The 17550-nt window shown below is 50.1% G+C and overlaps 1 protein-coding gene across 7 annotated transcripts in view; it reads left to right on the plus strand.

The window, feature by feature from the left end:
* The first annotated feature begins 4442 nt into the window (after positions 1-4442).
* Positions 4443-17550, plus strand: part of CADM1 (cell adhesion molecule 1) — a 678445-nt gene continuing 665337 nt past the window's right edge. For 3 of the 7 annotated variants that reach the window (XM_078681871.1, XM_078681873.1, XM_078681874.1), the window contains exon 1: positions 4443-4584. In XM_078681871.1, coding sequence (XP_078537997.1) covers positions 4515-4584 — 70 coding nt within the window. In that variant the 5' untranslated portion in view covers positions 4443-4514. The remainder of the gene's footprint in view (positions 4585-17550) is intronic. The other 4 variants (XM_078681870.1, XM_078681875.1, XM_078681869.1 and 1 more) reach the window with 3 other exon arrangements.

The raw sequence follows: 17550 nt of genomic DNA on the forward strand, positions 1-17550 counted from the left end.
CCATGATTTCAACACTTTTCTCCATTGTGCATTGATCTACTTTCCCACATCCCACTTCCAAAGGTTCTAGGTTGAGTTCTTGCAGCCACCAGATATACATCTTGTTCAAGTCATATCAGCACATCCTGTCTGCCATCTTCGATCAGCTCTTGGTCGGATTAGTAGGCAGCGGTGGCATCAACCCCTTGCTTTAGCAGCTATAATTGGGGTGGGGTTCTTGACGGGTTTCTTCTATCTGTAGCTAGGGAGACAAAGTGAGTGGATGGATGGTTGGGTGGAAGAATGGATGGATAGATGCATGGATGAATGAGGGGAAAATGTATGGATGGATGGATGAGTCAAAGGGAGGGAGGATGGATGAGTCAAAGTGTGAATGATGGATGGATGAGTGAAAGGGTGGATGGATGGTTGATGAGAGAAAGGATAAATGAGTGAGGCGAAGGATGAATGGATGAGTGAAAGGATGGATGGATGGAGTGAAAGGCTGGATCGGTGGACAGAGTGAAAGGCTGGATGGGTGAGCGATAGGGTGGATTGATGGATGGATGTGTGAAAGGATAAATGTAGGTATGAAAGAGAGAAAGAACAAATGAATGAGTGGAAGGGAGAGTAGCGGGATGGCTGGATGAAAAGGTAGATGGATGGATGAGTTTAAGGATGAATGGATGGAGAGATGAATGAAAGGGTGTATGGGTGAATGAGTGAAAGTATGGCTGGATGAGTGAAAGGATGGATGGCTGAGTGAAATGGTGGATGGATGGAGTGAAAGGGTGGATGGATGAAGTGAAAGGCAGGGGCGTAACACAGGCCCCCACAGACCCCGCAGTGTGGGTGGCCCCCAACCTCCAGGGGGCCCTCTCAGCACCGCACTTCGGCTGAAGAGCTCCAGACTGAGTCTGGAGGGGGCCCCTCCACGTACCCTGCAGGGGGCCCCTTTAAGTTTCGTTACGCCACTGGTGAACGGGTGACTGGCTGAGCAAAAGGATGGGTGGATAGATAATTGAAAGGATGAATGAATGAATGGATGGATGAAAGGGGGAGGGACAAGTGAAAGGATGGATATCTGAGGGAATGGATGGATGGATGGATGGATGGATGGATGGATAAATGGATGGATAAATGGATGGATGGATGGGTGGGTGAGTGGGGGATGAAATGGATATGGGTAGGCGGACGGATGGACAAACTGTAGTATGAAATGATGACAGATTCAATGATGGATGAAAGGGTGACAGATTGAATGATGGATGAAAGATTGAATGGATGACAGAATGTAAATGTGACATGATGGATATAAAGGGTGAATGGAAGGATTAAAGGATGAATGAATAAATGTTTGGATGGAAGAGACAAGCAAACTATTCTGGGGAGAGTCGTATGACTAACTTTGCTTCGTTGGTGCCATAAGAGCTTTGGTTCAAAGTGGGGAGTATTTTAATTTTTGGGCAACTCCCTTGGTAGTAGGTGGGCTTTCAGGGGCAAAAGTAAAATATTTGCTTCTCTTTCTGAGCAACAATCCTGTGCTAAACATGTGGGATTGTTTTGGGGGCAGGCCCGAACTCCCTTCCCCATTCTTGCATCCAAGAGTCAGGAAAGATGTAATATTCCTGTAGTCTAACATGTTGAGAGTCTGAAATCTTCATGGCACTAATGAGGTCCTTCTGGAACAACTCAGCAGGCTTCTTGTGGTCCTTTGTTGCACTTTTCAATTTTCTAATGCACTTTAAACCATTGATAAAGGAAGTGGAATGGCTTTCAAATCTGAACTGTTGTTGATGCCAAGGTTCTTGTGGTGTTTCATTGCGAGGCATCCTTCCAACTGAGCTGCAACTGCCGGTGCCCTGTGCAGCCTCAATCAATTCCGTGAATGATGCTCTGGGAAGCATTGTCCCTTATCATCCCGGCACCTCGCCAATGCGTGTTTGGGGTGATAGGTCACCCCAAAGACCCTGAGTGGGTTGGCATATGCGTCATTTCCCACCTCAGCCCTCCTTGTCAGGTGGGCTTCCCTACGTGTATGTCCTCCCACTCCCTTTTAAGCACATCCCCCTCGCTGCAGTGTTGAGAGACGACCAGCCACCCAAGCTACGCCTCCTTCAATCTCGGGAACGCTCCTCCTAAAAGACCCCGTCCCCTCCCTTCGTATTATCCATCTCAGGTGACAGGCCGCTCCCCTTTAGAGATCACTCCCTTGGGCATCCCTTAGCTCCTCCCCCCAAAAAAGTTAGGTTTTGACAGATTGTCTCAAGTGCTCACTCTGGTTATCTCTGTTTCTATCTGGTATGCCCTACGATTCCCATAGACCCCTTAATTCCCCCCTCACATTTTTCAGGTGCAGACTTCTTTAGATTTTCACAGAATCCCCCGTATGGCAAAGGGGCTTATTACAAGTCTGGCGGTCCATGGACCACCAGATTCACTGAGGCATGGCGGTGGCAGTCTTCTGACCGGCCTATTAGGACCAGGGTGGTCAGGCCGCCCTGGGACCACCGCAGCCACTAGGGATCAGAGATCCCTGGTGGTGGCGCGGTGGTCTTGAGGCCGCAGTATGCTTGGCGGGGCTGCTGCGGTGACATCAAGATCTACCTATAGATCTCATTCCTCAATGGCATCCTCCTATCTGGCACCCTTGCAAGAACTCAAAAGTGTATATCAACCCACTAGGTCAAACGTAACACTCCTACAACAAAATGAATGATAACCTCTCTGAAAAAAATCCATCCTCCCTGATAATGAGGTGATGGAATCATTCTCTGCCATGGTTTACAAACTGGCCTCTGAAGAGAATGCCAAGTCTCTGGGTGTTATCCCCGATAGTCGACTTTACCTTCACAGGCAAACTTTGCCTAGGGCAAGAGCATTCACTTCTTACTACGGATTCTCTGGTGCATCAGTTCACCCAAGAGCAAGGGGGGATTTAAAATGTGCAGTTCTATCCAAACTACACTATGGTAATTATTTTCTCTCTAGACTTTTAAATCTCGTTCCATCTCCTCAGAGCAGTTGTGCATGTGAAAGCTCGCTTTGTTACAGACAAAATAAGTTTGACCACATCACACCCATCGTGCTAACACCTAAATGGCTCCCTATTGAAGTTAGAGTTCAATTTAAAACTGCATCTCGCACAAAGACCTTGACATGTCTGATGTCTAGCTGACTGGAAAACAGAAAATTTCTGGTGCTCAATGGAATTCGAGAAATGCAGAATCTCGTCCCCTGGAGCATCCAGCATTCAAGCAAGAACATTATATAAGCCAATCCGTGTATGGAAGCGCAACAAGGATTTGGAACTCCCTACACACGCCCATCTGACACACCACTTTTAAAAGGCAACTTAAAATCCTTCTTCTTGAAAGGCACCCTAAGCAGCCCTGCTACGTTTCCAAGGTCCATGCATGATATATAGATCCAGTCAATGTATTTTTTAAGTCTCTGAATTGAAGTTTTGTTTATCCCATTATAAAACATGATGACAATTTCGAGAATTCAAAGGAAAAAAACTATGGACTGGACTAGCACATCATGCATGGATCTGGGAAACTTGGCAGCTACATCTAACGTTATAATGTTCCTTCCTCGTAAGTAAAAGACACTTGGGATAAGTTTTAACACTTTTTTTTTATTGTTTTACTGAAATGTATGCTTTTGAAAAATTGCTACAGTCCGTCCTCTCATAAATGCCCATGGGCCATGCTGGCACTATATAAAACCACAAATAAACATGAGGCAGTATCTGGTAAGTATCCAATATAGGCTCCCATGTCCGTGTATTGTGGGATCTGCAGTCCTGGATTTGTGACGTGAGAGACAAGAGTACAAGTCCAGGCCAAGCATGGAGGAGGGAAACCTCAATGCTTCCAGCCTTGCCCCTGTAGACGTCTGCTCGGAGGATATCTCCCTTTACATTTCTTTCCTCCAGCAGTATGAACCTCCCAGTTGTAGCCTCTTCCTTACGTCACTAGCAGTCCAAGTGCGGGAGCGCCGGGCAGGTGGGCTTCCCTCCGCGTGCGTCCTCCCACTCCCCATCGCGCGCCTCCCCTCGCTGCGGTGCTGAGCGTCGACCAGCAACCGAGCCCCGCCTCCTTCAATCTCAGCAGCGCTCCGCCTCAAGACCCCGCCCCCTCCCTGCCTATTATCCATCCGAGGCGATAGGCCACGCCCCTCGCACCTGATTATCTTCCCGTCCCAGGCATCCGCGCTCCGCTCTACCTGATTTGTGACAGGGAATGGGCGTATCCCTTCTCAGGAGGCTCCGCCCCCTTTATCTCACATGCCGTCCATCACACCTGGCTCCGCCCACCGCCGTCACAGTGCGCGCGCAGAGGGGCGCGCCTTGCCGCGCCTCGGTCACCGCCCTCCTCCCGTCAGGCCCGCCCCCTCATGCATCATTCACGAGCCCTCGAGCCCGGCCCCGCCCCGCCCCCTGCTCGCGCTCACCCCGCTCCCTCGCATCTCATTAGCCGCCGCTGGCGCGCGCCGTCCCCGCCGCCCTCAGTCTGCCGCTGGAGCCCGCCATGGCCGCACCGACGCCGCGCTCCGCCTCCCGCCTGCTGCTGCTGTGCGCCGCCGCCGTGCTCTCGCAAGGTAAGGGGCGCCCGGGCTTGGGAGAGGGTCCCCGGTGCCGAGGACAGCCGGAGGAGCTGCGGGGGACGGGCCCCGTGGAGAGGAGGGGGAGCCCCGTCCCCGCAGGCTCCGTCCCGGAGCATCTCCTGCAGGGACACTTTGCTTCTGTAGGAGGACGGCGCTGCTGCAGCTGTGGCGATGCATGCTCTGCTGGACGCCCCCGCCCCGTGCCTGCGGCGCACACTTGCTCCAGTGCCTGCTGCGAGGAGCTCTCTCTGCCTGCTGTGGTGTGTGCTGTTGTATTTGTTTACACTGTGTGCCGGTGCCCTCCTGTCTCCAGTTCTGGTCTCTACCTTCGTGAGGCTTCACGCACCTACTTTTTGGGAGCCCATTTTGCCCCCTGTGCTGAGTGTTCTAATTGCCGGGTGCTGTTCGTGCCCACTGTGCCTGCTGTCCCACATTCCGTGTTAGGACCAGGTGTGCCCGGTAGCGTCGTGACAGTTATAGTTGCTCCCTGCGCCTGTAGTAGTGATGCCTCCAGCAAGCTTGCATTACTCACCCTCCCACTCACTGTTGGGTGTCTCCACATGCTTGCCGTGCCGGGTACCCTCCCTGTGCCTGCTGTAGGAGGGGGATGTGGTGGGGTGGTAGTACCCATTTTAAAGTCTTTTTATGCTGAGTGCCATCTTGCTGCACGGGAGCTTGCCCTATGCTTCTTGTACCCCCCTCCCCCCCCCCCCCCGTGGTGCTGTACTGCGAGCCCCATGCTGCACTACCTGAGTCCCTCTTCCCAGTGGCTGAACGCACAGTGATGGGGCCCCTCACACTGTGATGCGAGCCCCCCCCCGGTCCTCCATATTTCTGATATATATTGGCCTTGGACTAACGGGGAGGGGGGGAGTTCTGCATTATTGGGCCCCTGGCCTGCCTCACCCCCTGCCTTTGCTAGAATTTCATCCAGTACTGAGCATCTCCCCAGAACCTGCTTTCCTCCTTGCCCTGCTGTCTGCTGTGCGAGCCTCCACCCCACTCTCCCTGCTGTGCATTATATTCACTGGTTCCTGCACGGCTGCTCTCCCAGTCCTAGGTGATCCGCCCACCTAAAAAAAATACAGATAAGTTGGGTGTCTCGCTCCCCTCCATTAGTTGTCCTGGGTGCCCACTTAACTATTGATGAACCTATGGACCCCCCCCACACACACACACGCCGATGTGCTTGTGCAGTGCCCCGTCTTTAACAATACTTATTAATGAGTGTACTACTTATGTGCACCCCACTGGGGGGCGGTCACCGGTGTGCCCAGTGACCGCCCCCACCCCTTAAGTACTGCTATTTTACTGGGCCCTTACCCACCCACCAACCTACTGCTGTACGCGGTGGTGCAAGCTTCCCAACCCTCCAAGTTACTGGTGTGCTGGGTTCCTCCTTTTCAAAAAATATCGATGACGAGGGTATACTCCTTGTTTACACGGCCCCTTCTCGTTACTACCCGCGTGACGTCATCGTGAGTGCTGTATCCTTATGAGATACTCTTTCCTTCTGGCTGCATGCAGTTTTCCTCGACCCCCCTCTTTCTCAGTAGATCATCGGGGTGGGGGCGGGGTTGCTGTGGGAGGGGCCTGATTCTGTTTATTGTAACTTGTTCTGGGTGGGCGGTATTTGGTTTTGGCCTGATACACGTATTAACCCATCACATGTCAGTGTTGATGCCAGCACCCAATCTAGCAGTGCTTTCTCAGGATGTGTATTTTTGGGGAGGGGGATGAGTTGGTTTTACTGTCTTTAGGCGAATGTACCCATTGCTCTCTTAGGTGGTTCGGACAGGCTATACTCCCGGAGTGAGGTTGTTATACAGGCCGTTGTGAGGCACACTGCAGCTTTTAACCCTTCGTGATGCACATGTTTTGTCAGATTCGGCAGTGTTAGTATGAGGGGGCTCTTTCTGAGATTGCCTCCGAGTGGTGGATGGGGGAGTGCGTACCTCGGTGAAAGGCCGTATTTCTCTTCTTTCATTGAAGTCGCAAGAGACCAGTCTCTTAAGTGCTCACCTCCCCCCGCACCCCCTGGTCCTCGCAGATGGCCTGACCCCTGCCACCTCCCCGGCCTTGTTTTGTTAGCCTGTGTCGTGAGGCCTCCGGGTATTGTCATTCAGCCTGCTCCAGCCTCGCAACCCTCTTCGAAACGCAGAGGGGGTGGCTGGCTGGGCTTGTTGATGACAAATCCGAGAACTAACGGGGCGCTGCATTTTTTTCCCCTCCGTTGCTAAGATTCATGATTCAACTTGTTGGGGCTCTCCATGAGACACATTCCTTCTCATGTTACTGCGTGTGATTTGCTTGGATTATCATTGACTACTTGGGAGGGGGTGGGGGGCGCGCAATCTAGGACCCAAGGCACCTGGGGGGGTCAGTCTGGAGATCCAAGTACAATATCCTATAAGTGCAGAAAACGTATGTGTGTGGACTAGGTTGGCGGGGTTTGGAGCAAAACCTCTCTTAAAATTAACTTGGACCAGTGTTGTAACAAACGTGTAATGGGGCCCTTGTGTAAGGAAGGAGCCGACCACAGGCTGGGTCGGTCCTAAAACGAAACTATAAATCGGACTACAATAGGGCCCCGATGCCCCTGCACTGGCTACACCATTGCTTGGTACTTCTCTGTCGAGAGCTTCCGTGTGAGGGGTGTACACATCGGTTTCTGGATATGGATGCGTCCGCGGAGTGAAAATCTCTGGCTTTTGACTAGATTGCAAGATTGGGGGTGCATGTATCGACTATCTGTCGTCGTGAGCAGTGCCTGCTGTTTCAGATCTCTCGGTGTTTGTTTCTGATGAGGAAACGGAGGTACCAGTTGTGTGTATGCTGATGTGTTAGCTTGCAGTTCATTGCTGAGCAACACCCCCCCCCCCCAAAAAAAACCTTCACTACCTACTGTCAACCAAGAGGAATATGACTATCACGTGTGCCTGTTATGAGTAGAGGCTGCTGCGTGATTGTTTAATTCGCTGCAGTTTGTTAAACGTCCTTTCGCCTTACAACACTTTTACGTAGTCACATTTACACAGCATCCATCCGTCAATTACTTCACTTCCGCCCAGGCTGCCCTCCACTGTCATCTTGTATCGCTCTCCCTCTTCTTGTACCCTTCTGTCTTTATGTGCTCCTCGGTGTTAAGTTCGTCCTCACAGGGCCCCTTCTCTAGCCACCTCACCTCACAGGGCCCCTTCTCTAGCCACCTCACCTCACAGGGCCCCTTCTCTAGCCACCTCCGCCCTCTCTAGCGTACATTCTCCCCAGCAGCGTAACGCACAATGGGGGGGGGGGGGGGGGTGTAGAATGTGCCGAGGGTGCCTGTGCGTCTACCACATCTCACATATATTTATTGGCATTCGGCTGAATGGGGGGGGGGGGGCTTGCTCCGCAGAGGCTTGAGGCAGAGAGGCTCCATCAGCGACGCATCCCTCGGACTCTGCCCTCACTCCGCAGGCTCGCCTCCTCTCTCCGCCTGCAATCTCGCCTCCTCTGAACTTTCTCTCCCCAGGCTCGCGGCTGCCCTCCTATCATTATCCACTTATTCTCAGTGCTCATCTCTCGAGCCCCCCCAAGTGCCACCTCCCCTCCAGCCGCCGTCCATGGGCAAGTCACGGCTGAGCCCTCTCCCCCCAGGCTCCAGGCTGTCCTCCGATGCGCCTGAAACCTCGCCCCGCCTCCAGATGCACCAGCTGATCCCCCGCGCTCCCAGGGCACCAGCTGCGCTCTTGTATTCCCCGAGACTGCCTCCGACCACATCTCTCACCGGGCAGCATCCTGTAAATCTGTATATTGACGTTTAGTGTCATCAAGGCAGAGTGCTCCTGCCCGGCCCCCGGCCGCCTCACTCTGTACATCACGTTTTCCCAAGGCTGATCGGGCTCTCTGCCCACGCCCTCCCCTCTGTTCTTGACCCATTCATAGATTATGCTCACTTTGGAGCGGGGGTGTCCACCATTCCTAGCTGCCCCTCTGCAATCTTTGAGCCTCGCGTTCTACCTATTTGACGCCGTTTTTCATAGGCTGGTGGTCCCGCAGCAGCGCAACGCGACTGAGACTCAAGCCAGACGCTGCCTGTTGCAGCCTTTTTTTGGTGTGTGTGGGGCGGGGGTCAGATCAGCGAGGAAGCCTACGCCCCCTCGTTTGTGCCATGAGGCAAGGTATTCCTGAACGCCGTACGCAGCCCCGAGTAAATTCTGACTCGATGCACCGACTTCGGAAGGATGGCATGCTGACTAGGCCATGCTAGGATTCGAGCTCTTGAGGTCGCAGTAGATAATGGCGCATTGCAAGTCGGTGAAACAGAAGTTAACTGAATAGAATACTAGTGCACCCCTCCCCCCCCCTTTGCTACTTGTGGTTCTCACTCTGTGGGGAGTGTGTGTGAGGGTGCAACGTATTTGTCTTCTGCACTACGATTCATGAGGGGCGAGGGGGTGCTCAGTGGCTCTTCCATGCCCGGTGCCTCAGGTGGTGCGGTAGTGCGGTTGGTTGTGGTTCCGCAGCAGAGGACCGCGGAGGCGAGCGAGTCTGTCAGTGAGGCTCCATCCGCGGGTGCTGACCACGTGCCCCCCCTTCCCCCATTCAGGAGAGAACAGCGCGAGACCGGCAGACGCACACGGCTTGGCCTTCTCGGCCGCCTTAATTAGCGCCATTAATTATTTAATTTAATTGTGTGTCCCTGTTTATTCTTCTGTGACCACGATATGCGAGCCACCGGGCACGGCCAGCCCATTTAAATCGAAGCCCGACTCCGAGATCGCTTACCGAGAAACGTGCAGTATTAACCGAGATGTATTCATTCGGTCCGCCCCCACCCCTTCACAACACGCAGTGGGCGACACAACAGTCGCCACCTAAATGAGCCAGCAATCGCAAAGCCAATCGTTCTGGCTTTTGTGTAGTGAAAAGCTTTTGGTAAGCGCTAGTAAGATGCAAACGAAAGGTTTCCGAAAGTCCCCGGCACAAATGCAGCATGGGCAGTGCGTGCAATCTCCGCCCCTCGTGAAAAGGTATAGCGCTTGAGTTGCACCTTGCAGACACAGTACAGGGAGCAGTGACAAGAGCTTCCCTCACACAGAACAGGCTGCGCTGTGATTTGAACGCCTCGCCTTTTTATCAGACTTCATCAGCGTTGAGCTTTAACCAGCCGTACCAGCGAAGACGACGCGGCAGTAAAGCGGCTGCCAGAGCACAGCGCTGCAAGCAGCAGCGCAAGCTTCCCTCCCACAGAACAGACAGGGCAGTCCTGGACGGCCCTGGTAGGAGCAAGCGAGCTGCCGCCAGGTGCAGGCAGCGCGGAGGTCACCTGGGCAAAGCAGCATCTACACAATCGACCTCACTACACAAGAAAGACGAATCTCTACTTTTTACAGAAAAGCGATAGAAAACTAAACTAAGAAAAAGGGGGATGGTACAATTATTTAAGATAGAAGTAAAATAGCTGTGACAAAAACGAATTGGAAAATCCAAAAAGCTTTTGATTGCCCTCACCCACTTCATATTGCCATGCGTCATCATTGGCCGCTGACACACCCAAGGTGCAGACCAACTCTCTGGGTGGAGCGCATTTTTGTTAACAACAACCAGGTAATTCCATAATGAGGGATCTCTTGCAGTAATGTTTATTTAAAACCGTCTGAGGGTGATTGTACAGTTATTTATTATTGCCCCCCTTGATAAGCGATTAATTTAGATTGGGTATGTAGGAAGAGTTACATTTCCATTACCCCTTCTCCCTGTACTGACATGTTTCAGCCACTTAATACTGCCCTGGTCCCTGGCCTTCCTTAGGATACTGGAGAAGTGTGGCTCACTGGTTAGAGCGGCAGACTCTGAAGCAGAGATCAGGCCCGGGACCAGGGTTCAAGTCCCGACGCGGCAGGGTCTTGAGCTCAATGTCTGCGGACTTGATAATTCTCGCCTCAGCGCCTACTCTAATCATGGGTCCCACGCTGCAACTCTGGGCAATAGCTTGCTTAATCTCCACAACGCCCCCTACAACACTGGGATGCCTGGCTTCACCTTGGGGGTGCCCAGGAGGGGCTTCACAGGGAGAGCCAGGAAGGGGTTATACAGCGCCGGGATGCCCCGTTGGGGCAGCTGTGCGCTTACAAAATACACTACTTTTACATTTACATTACTGATCCCCAGGCCTAAGTTTAAAAAATTTTTTTTTTACTTGAATTGCAGGACCTATATGTAGCTTTACTGGCCTTTACACAGACACACGTGATGGGTACTAGAGTCTCATTACAGCCTCTACAAACTCTGGGCCAGAGTAGGAACACCGCCCTGAAATCAAACTTGCGTCATAGTACGGAGTCTCCTCAATAGCTACTCTTCGCCCTCTGACGATCGACACATCTACACAATATCAGAGGGTGGGGGCACTGATCCCTCTGCTCTCTTGAGGATCGATGGGTACAGGAAATTAAACTGCTGTAATGCATTTACAAGGTGGGCGGAAGTCTACACTGGATCGCACCGCAGAAGTTGCTGTGTGGCGGAGTCAAGATGGACCGCCCACCTCACTGACTACTGATCCAGCTTGTGAAGGTTGCAAGGCCCTGCCTTGTTGCACAGCTGGGCATGCCACATTATTCTAGGCTGTGACAGACACTGTTTTGAGTCCTGGACTTTTGTGTGATTGCCTAATGCATTCTGGATCTTGTAGTCTTGTTTGGATTCCTTTTAACCCCTTCCACGCTCATGACGAGCTGGGCTCGTCATGAGGTAGCCTCCTCGCACGCTCATGACGAGCCCAGCTCGTCATGAATAAAGGGAATATGCAAATCTCAGCACAGGAGGGGAATATGCTGAGCATCGATCTGGTTAACTAATTAGCCGAATACTCCTGAAATCTCTGATTTGTGAGTTGAGTTAAGGTCTGGAGGCAGTGTCTGTAATGACCTGGAGTGAGCTGGTTGCTAACAGTTAACAGATGCAAAAAGAACAATTGATGAACAGAATGCTGAACAATGTCAAACATTCACCCCAGTACAGATATCTGTCTAAATCCATTGTTTTTGTTCCCCTTGCCGTTCCAGTTTAAACCCAGCAATATGCTAATCAGTCTTGACCCTGTTACCCATGGGAACAGTCCAGCCTGAACTGCCAGGCCAGCACCTGACTGGGTGTGGGGGTATCGATCGCCCCTCATCCATGCTAGCTCGACTCAAGTTGTAAGGAGAGCATTGGACCCATGTCTGGGCATACCCGTCCCCCTCTGGGTGACACATGCAAAAAGATCTAAACTGATGTGGCATGCTGAGCAAAAGAACGGTTGATTTAACCCTGATCTCGTGCATGTTTTATTTTTTCTGCATTCAGTCCAACATCTGTGTCTTTTGCTTTCCCGCCCCCATATGTGCCCGGTATGCCTAGACGTGGGTCTGGTGATCACTTTGCCACTGGATTTAAGCTAGCCTTACTGATGAGGGGATGATACCCCGAAACCGGTCCCAGTATGCTTGTTTCTGGTCTACTTAGTGAGGACTTGGCTTCACAGTTCAGTCTGGACTGTTCCCATGTGAAGCAGGGTCAAGACTGATTTGCATATGGCTGGTTCTAAACAGAGGTGGCATGGTGAGCTAACAAACAGTGGAGTTATCCCAAATCTCTTGACTGGAGGAAAATGTTTGATTTGTTCTGCATTCCGTCCATGATTTGTGTCTTTTGCAGAGTGGACAGGTAGCAGCCCAGTAAAGATTCATCATTTCTCTGATCACGCCACTGGAGTGCACCCTCTGAAAAGCTGGAGGCACAGCAGTTAAATACTGTCAAGGGCATGCTCGCTCTCTGTGGCCTTGCTAGGCTTTGCTGTCATTGGGTGGTATGAGACAAGGATGTCCTCCTCTATGCAGCACCAGAGTCTTTGGCACAGCACCAGGGAGCTCAGCTCCAGGGAACTTGCTGCCATGCAAGTGGTCTCTTCTGGTGGGATGCTCCATTGTCATTGTAATCGAGAAAGGACTACGAGGGGCCAGCCGGTTTATCAGTTGTGCGGTGAGTCACAATAAGTTTCAGCCATTTTGAAATGGGGAAGCAGCAATTGGAGTGAGGATCAGTATACCAGCGACAAATGAGCAGTTCAACACTTCTATGGTAAAGCAAGGGTACTCGATGAGTCCACCTACTTCTGGCATGTAATGCGTTTTTTGAAAGATACCACTTTAAAAGGCGGCTTTGAGTTGTGCTGAAGCTTCATTATTCCGAAAGATAAATGAGAAAGGGTCGGGTCTATAGATAGATTTCAGTATTTTTGTGAATATGATGTAAACTGAGACTCCTCAGAAATTTGAAGTTTCAATGTTGCAACTAAGCACCCTCAGAAAATGGAAGTCTGTGTTGCAACTAAGCCTTACTGTCGACTTCTGAGTCTAATATGCAATTAAAACAAGGCCACTGGCATTAAACAGGAGAGGACCAAATTATGCAGCAGGACTGACCAAACTATGCATCACGAAAAAGCAAATAATGCAGTTTCTCTATTGTTTCATTATTTTGTTACTTTCACACATGTGAACACTAGGCAACTATTATGTCTCCGTGCCAGCGTAGCGGCCACATAAATCAATAAGCAACTGAAAGGTGACCAGTCAATCTTTGCAAAAGCTCATTCCAGTACGTAACAGAATGCCACAACATTTTTACTAACTTTAGATCCACTTGAGGGAACCATTTTTTTGTTGATGTTTGAAATGTATGCAGCAAATGGTGTATTATGCGTCAAGTTCAGCAAATCTATCATTAAGCTGAAAACACGGTGGCTGCAGAATTTCATGATTTCAGTGGCCCTAGTTTACACCTGGTGTAAGTGTGCTCCATTGACCATACTTGCCGCTGCCTGCTACTTGGACCCCGCTGTGAGCAGTCTCTGTGGAGGAGTCTCCGTGTAGCGTAAATTCTGTGTAATTCACTGGCTCATGTAGACAGATGGCGGTGATTGCCTAAGCGGTGTCCAGACCCATTGTAGGCAGCTTCTACTTGGAGTTAGACCCAGTGTAAGGTGTGTTATATGGTTGCAGTGGCTAATACTCCGGCATGCGCAGTCTTTACATGGTGAGGGTGTACATAGATATACACCCCGGTTTTGTTTTCTTCCTCACACCGGGGGGAGTGAGCGTTGCACGTGTCTACAGACGCAGTGCAAGCCGCTTGTACGTAGTGGAGAGGGGGGGTCTATATGCGGTTTCGACCCTGGTGTGAAGCTTTGAATGCGGAGTCGCTTCCCTCTGTCAGTGCATGTTGCGCGTTCTTTGGTCCAACATTGTCACTGCACATCCACGTATTCTGCTTTACTGGTTGCCATAGCAGCAGCTCGTTTTCCCCCCTCTCAGGCAGTGGTTATTCATCATGAGTTACGTTAACATAATGCATACTTTTTTTTTTCTCCCCCCTTCAGACCTCCTAGCTTTTTGGCGTTTCCTTTTCACAACTGTTTTCTTGTAGGTTTTTTTTTGTCATCATCCTGCGCGAATGTTTCCTCTGTATGAGCATTTTTAGTAATCACTTGGTATGTTTAATAGTCTATATTATACTGCAGTAGTGGATGGAAGACTTTCCTGAAATCTGCTAAGGCGGAACCAGTTTAACTCTGATACATATAGGGAGCATCTATAGGCCTTGATTGTTGACAACGATGATGGTATAAACTTGGGAGTCAGAACCACCACCAGAGCACTAGTTCAACCAAGGCTCAGCTCTTCTTTTGGGTTCCAAAATTTTCTGGAGTGACCTTGATTGAGGGTCCCACTTGGTAGTGGCTGGAGTTAGTTTGGGGTCTGGCCAGGCCTCCATTTGTGACATCTTTGTTGTGGTTATCGCATAATTCTTGTTCTAAGTTTAGTGTCTGTTCTGGCATTACTCTCTCATCAGTGTCCACTCAAGGTTTTGGTTCTGGCATTCCGAGGCTGTGCTACCTTCTTTGATCTAGGTTTGTCGCCTAAGATGTACTGTGGACGTGGCTCACTCTATGACTCCAACTTAATGATTGCTCTGATTCAAGATGTAATTTCTAGTCTAGACTCTGACTTCCCCTGGTATGAGCTTCTGTTTTTACATTTTGGTTGGCTTCTGTTCTGTTGTGGACTCTGCTTGGATTTGATTAAAGGGTTGGATTACCCGGCAACCTTGTGTTTTGATGGCTCCCAGTTTGTGGCATGTTTTCGTCTTTGGCTCCCGAGATGGGTACTGGCCTGGCCTCCATTTCCGACTTAACCAAGGCATGGTTCTCCCTTGCTTCTGGTTTCAGGATTGGGTCAGAACTCTGCCTCAAGTTTTTAATGTGGCCAAGACTTTGCTTCCTTTTTAGCTTGTGCCCACACGTCTGCATTTACTTCCATACTGGATTCTGTGTTTAGACTCGTCTCTGGGTTTGATTTTTTTTTTTTCCATAGCTCCCTCATGTCTCGAGTTCTGGTTTGGGTTCTGCCTTTTTTGCTATGACCGGCTTAAAGCATTGGTGAACTCCATATAGGGTTCTTGCTTTGCGTTCGGACTCTTGTTGGCTTTAGTTTCTGCTTGCCTCTCAGTTGGGTTCCAGTGGCTTGCTTCATGCCCAGCATTTTGTCTTAATTGGTACGTGTTCCTTCCAACATGTTTTAGGGTGCATGCATGTCATTTGGACACAGTATGGGAAACATACCCATCCCTTCGCTAGAGCTGTTTTACCTTCAACGTTGCTTTATTAAAGAAAAAAAGTCAAACTCAGAAAATAAACGTGGCTCTTGAAGCCCTATTGGCTATCTTAATTTCTTATGCTTAGACTCAGCAGCACAGTGCATGCTGAAGGACCTGTGGATGGGATCATGTTTTGCAACTCTTCATTGACAATTTCTGTAGGTCATTGGTGGTAATTGCTAATGAGGGAAAATCCAAGCCCCATTCCACAACTCTGCCACGAAAACCTTGGAAACATTCTATTTATCTTAGCTCCTGCAGGTGCTTGGCACTGACCATGGGTGCACCGATGAGGCGTGACACGGGTTCAGGCTGTGGGGCATTACACATTCCACCATTACTTGACCTCTGTTCTTGTTCCAAGGCAGGTGCAGCGCCAGTGGTCAGAGTGAATGGGACAGTGATCATTTCAATGCTGCACAGGCCAATCTAAACTAAACCTGCTCTGGGCTCCCGGAGAATCTGAGGCTGTGTCTGCATAGTGTGAGGCAGTTCTTGTCATTTAAGGATATTACAGAGGAGCGCGAGGCTCCCCTTGACCTTGGAGGCAATCCCTTTGCATTAAGATGCTTGCACTTGGCACACATAACAGTATATCTAGACATTCAGATGGTCCCTGGCTTCAAGAAGGTTGGACCTGTGGGTCTGATTTCCACTTGGCATGTAAAACTGTGCACTTCAATGTCGGGGCATTTCAATATATACATAATGATGAGCTTCGGCCTACTTAACTTGTCACAGAGACCTGGGTTTTGATTAGTCCTTGGCAAAACTTTACATATGCGGTCAACATTTATAATATTATACAATTTGATGTTATGTGAAATTCCCAAACGTTTTCAGTGTTACGCTGTGCAGTTTCACTTTTTTCTTTACGTGAAAGTGAACATACCTTACATAAAGATACTGGATGGAAAAAAAACCTGAATGTTTAACCCTGAGGCACTAGCAAAACTTCTTTGCATCAAGGTGTATTTTCATAAGTTTCGTAGAAACGTAATGAAAATAACGCACAAAGGAAATCACTTTAGTTCTCTGTACTTTATAATATGTGCACCTCATATAAAAACATTACTACAACCACCCTCTGTCTCAGTTACATGCACAGCACCGTCTTTCTGTCAGGTTCTGGTTTCTGTGATCTTTTTTCAGCTGGGTCCCATGCACTGCTCACTGCTGCTTGCATGATACCTCGTGTTTCACATGCTCCTGTTGCAATAAAAATGACAATTCGCCTCATTTACTGTAGGACGTACTGAATTCCTGCTCGGACACCACCCCTCCCCCACAGCTGCAGTGTTCATGGGAGGTGGAGTCACTGAGCTACCATCCACCCCCCCTCCCCCACACACACTTTATATTAGCTGGGAGTCCCCACAAAGGGCTCGCTTGCTTCCACGGGACCGGCAGCCTTTATCTGCCAGTGACCCCTGTAGAAGAATGTGCCCATTGAGTGGTACACTCAGAATCAACAATTCAAAATAAAAGAAGGGGGGGGGGGACTTGTGCTCCGGGCCGACGCTGCTCCACAAGGCTTCATTCATGCGTGTGCTCTACAGGGCATGAGCAATTTTCTCCCACCCTATAGGGCGAAGGGACAAGAGTTTGTGGTGAAGAAAAAGTAAGACTCCTATTGTAACTGGAAACTATACATTTAGTAGCTCTTTGGTTTAGCGCAGAGCTGTGTTAGGTTAAAGCAGCGCATCCCTTTATTGAACCAACGGGAGTGCTGTGGATCCCATCGCTTGCTGTGTGCACAGCCCGGCATGGCCAGGTGTGTTCTACTTCTTTGGATGGTGGATAGTAACCATGGACCTGTCATACTTTAACCACACACTGGACAACGCCTGCATACTTTGGCCTGTTGGCTGGACAGCAGCAACCTTAGTTGTGACATGAGACAGTTAGCAAGTTTATCTGGTGCGTGCTGTAGATACAGATGCCCAATCAGAGGCTTTCCTGTGGCTTGTTCTACTTACATGGTCGCTTGCTCTGCAGGTGAGGCAAGTGCCTCTGTGCACAGAGGCCTGGACTGCAGCCACAATCGTGTGTACACAAGATCCTGGGCCGTAAGTATGGCTGTGGGATGCTGCTGTTTGCACAAAGCAGCCCTTCAAACATCACAATTGTACGCTTTAGGACCGTTCCACTGGAATTATGTGATTCTGCTGCGTTTTTCACAGAAGTATGGATTTGCTGCATTTACCATATAATCCATCTGCTGCATAATTTGCAAATGTTAACAAAACTGTTTCTAGCTCATATGGGTCCAAA

The sequence above is a fragment of the Lissotriton helveticus genome, chromosome 3_1, assembly GCF_964261635.1.
Source record: "Lissotriton helveticus chromosome 3_1, aLisHel1.1, whole genome shotgun sequence".
In the NCBI taxonomy this organism is placed as follows: domain Eukaryota; kingdom Metazoa; phylum Chordata; class Amphibia; order Caudata; family Salamandridae; genus Lissotriton; species Lissotriton helveticus.